Below are 2750 nucleotides of genomic sequence, written 5' to 3'. Positions count from 1 at the left end.
CTCATTCGTATCACATGTTGAACCCATACCACTGGTCATTACCACCCCATGAGTATAGGGCCTCATCTCATATCAATACCATGTCCCATTAATTCCAACTCACTCATTAATTTCACATGCCAAGCTTCCACGATATCCATCATTCCATTCATGAATTATGTCACACATACATGGCAATCCATTATATATATATATATATATATATATATATATATATCTCAACATATCAAGCATACCCAAACAATTACAAATCATCCAAGGATAACCAAGCAACCAAACCACGCACTGTCTTGCTAAATCCCTCGCTTAGGCTGAAGGGTCTCGCTCAGGCGAGCCCCCTTCGCCTAGGCGAGGGCTCGAAAAGGAAACAGGAACCAACGCGGGATCTCGCTTAGGCGAGACCCCTCTCGCCTGGGCGAGTCGTTCGCTCGCTCAAAATAATGAGTTGGTCGCCTGGGCGACCTTTCGCGAAAAAGGATTTGGGCGAGCCTTCGCCAGACTCGCTTAGGCGAGTCCGACTCGCCTGGGCGAGATTATCAGTTCTCGCCCTGGTCACACCTGCAGCAGATGTATCCTTCAACCCCAACCAATCACACAAAGCATTTCACTTCCGAAGAACAATGATTAACCCATACAAACAATTTGTAAGCTCAAGAACAGGCATAAAAACACAACTTAAACTCGAACCCTAACTACCCGTACCCGGAATCGTTAGCTAAGGCTTTGATACTCGAACAGTGAAGGACAATAGCTCACGGGACAGTTTCGCGAGCTGAAAAACAGTGGGTCAAGTTCCAAAAATGAGCTCATTAGAAAGCATTAACTGAGAACATACGGAAGAATCAAAATGAACATAGAGCTTGAGTTGGGAGGGACTTACGCGGAACGGAAGAATGAGGTTGTGCTTGCTAAGCTATGACGACTCCAAACCCTAGCATGGGATGACGGCAACTGCTTTAAGAGATGTGTGGGATCTGTTTTACGAAGAGTAGTTACAAGTTAGGGTTTTGGGGTATCTTAGGTCAAAAATTGAATTGGGCCAACCCCATTTAGGCCCAAAAGATTGGGCAGCCTCTATAATAAGAGGGGCAGAAATAATTGGGCCTTACATTCCCTCTAACAACAAAAATTTCGACCTCGAAAATGAAAGCTTACCAGGCAAAAAGATGTAGGTGTGATTTCCTCATATCCTCCTCAACTCCCAAGTCGAGTCACTCGTTCTCTAATCCCAGATGACTCTAACTAGGCGAACTTCCTTTCCTCGACGCTCCTCAACTTTGCAATCCTTTAGAGCGACATGTGGTACTTCCACTGTGAGGTCTTCCCTGATCTGTATATCATCGGCTTCCAACACATGCGCTGGGTCAAACACATACTTCCTCAATTGTGAGACATGAAACACTGGATGAAGGTTCGCCAACTGCGGGGGTAAGACTATCTCGTAAGCCACCGGCCCAATCCTCCTCGTGATCTGATAGGGGCTAAGGAACTTGGGCGAAAGCTTCCTTGAGCGGAGAGCCCTTCCCACTCCCGTGGTTCGGGTCACCCTCAGGAATACATGATAACCAGCTGCGAACTCCAGAGGTCTCCTCCTACGGTCTGCATAGGCCTTCTGCCTACTATGAGAAGCCTGCATCCTGTTCCTCACCGTTCTCACTTTCTCAGTGGTATGCTCTAACAATTCTGGTCCAACCAACACCGCTTCCCCATCCTGATACCAATAGAGATGAGTCCTACACCTCCGGCCATAAAGAGCCTCATATGGCGCCATGCCGATGCTCGCATGGAAACTGTTATTGTAGGTGAACTCTATCAAAGGTAATACCTCATCCCAAGCACCCAGATGATCCAATATGCAAGTCCTCAACAAATCCTCTAATGACTGAATCATCCTCTCAGACTGGCCATCGGTTTGAGGGTGATAAGTTGAGCTCATAGTCAACTTGGTCCCCAAAGCCTCCTGTAAGGTTTGCCAGAACCGGGTTGTAAACCGTGGGTCTCTGTCAGAAACTATGCTCGAAGGTACTCCATGCAACCTCATGATCTCCTTAATGTACAACTGGGCTAACTTGGCCATAGACATCCTCAAGTTCATCACCAAAAAGTGGGCACTCTTGGTCAACCGGTCCACTATCACCCATATGGTGTCATGTCCTCTAAAAGTTCGTGGCAAATGGGTTACAAAATCCATGGAGATGTTGTCCCATTTCCACACTGGTATTTCTAAGGGCTGTAGGTTCCAACCGGGCCTCTGGTGCTCCACCTTCTCCTTCTGACAAGTTAAACATGCTGATACGAACTGAGCCACATCCCTCTTCATCCCTTGCCACCAGAAAGTCTCCTTAAGATCTTGGTACATCTTAGTCATGCCAGGATGCAAACTAAGACGACTCTTATGTCCTTCCTCAAGAATTAACTTCTTTACCTCAGCATCATTGGGTACACAGATCCTGCCCTAGAACCTCAAGATATCATCATTACCCAAAGTGAAATCTCTAGTCTCATCTGACCCAAGTTGTTCTCTGATTTTGTTCAGGCTGGCATCTAATAACTGCCTCTCTCTCACTGAGCTCAAGAAGTCACTAGATATAGTAAGGGTACTACACCTAATGGACTCGGACCCCAACTCCACCTGTAGCCTCATGTTCCTGAACTTCTCCAGCAATTCTACCTCTTTTATCATGAGATGTGCCGTATGTCTTCCTACTCAGAGAATCTGCCACCACATTTGCCTTCCCCGGATGATATAG

General features: G+C 46.6%; 1 protein-coding gene across 1 annotated transcript; it reads right to left on the bottom strand.

Annotated features, from left to right (window-relative positions):
- Positions 1-1222: 1222 nt before the first annotated feature.
- Positions 1223-1771, bottom strand: LOC146886313 (uncharacterized). The gene is made up of 2 exons (XM_085673387.1): positions 1559-1771; positions 1223-1471 (listed from the first exon to the last, which is right to left on the bottom strand). Exons 1-2 carry the CDS (start codon positions 1769-1771, stop codon positions 1223-1225), a joined length of 462 nt encoding a protein of 153 aa, XP_085529513.1.
- Between the last annotated feature and the right edge of the window lie 979 nt (positions 1772-2750).

This window comes from Vigna unguiculata, chromosome 5 (genome assembly GCF_037176805.1).
Source record: "Vigna unguiculata cultivar grain cowpea cultivar isolate G323 ecotype 2 chromosome 5, ASM3717680v1, whole genome shotgun sequence".
Classification (NCBI taxonomy): Eukaryota; Viridiplantae; Streptophyta; class Magnoliopsida; order Fabales; family Fabaceae; genus Vigna; species Vigna unguiculata.
Note: the sequence above shows the minus strand (reverse complement) of the source record. Positions and strands in the feature narration are given on the sequence as shown.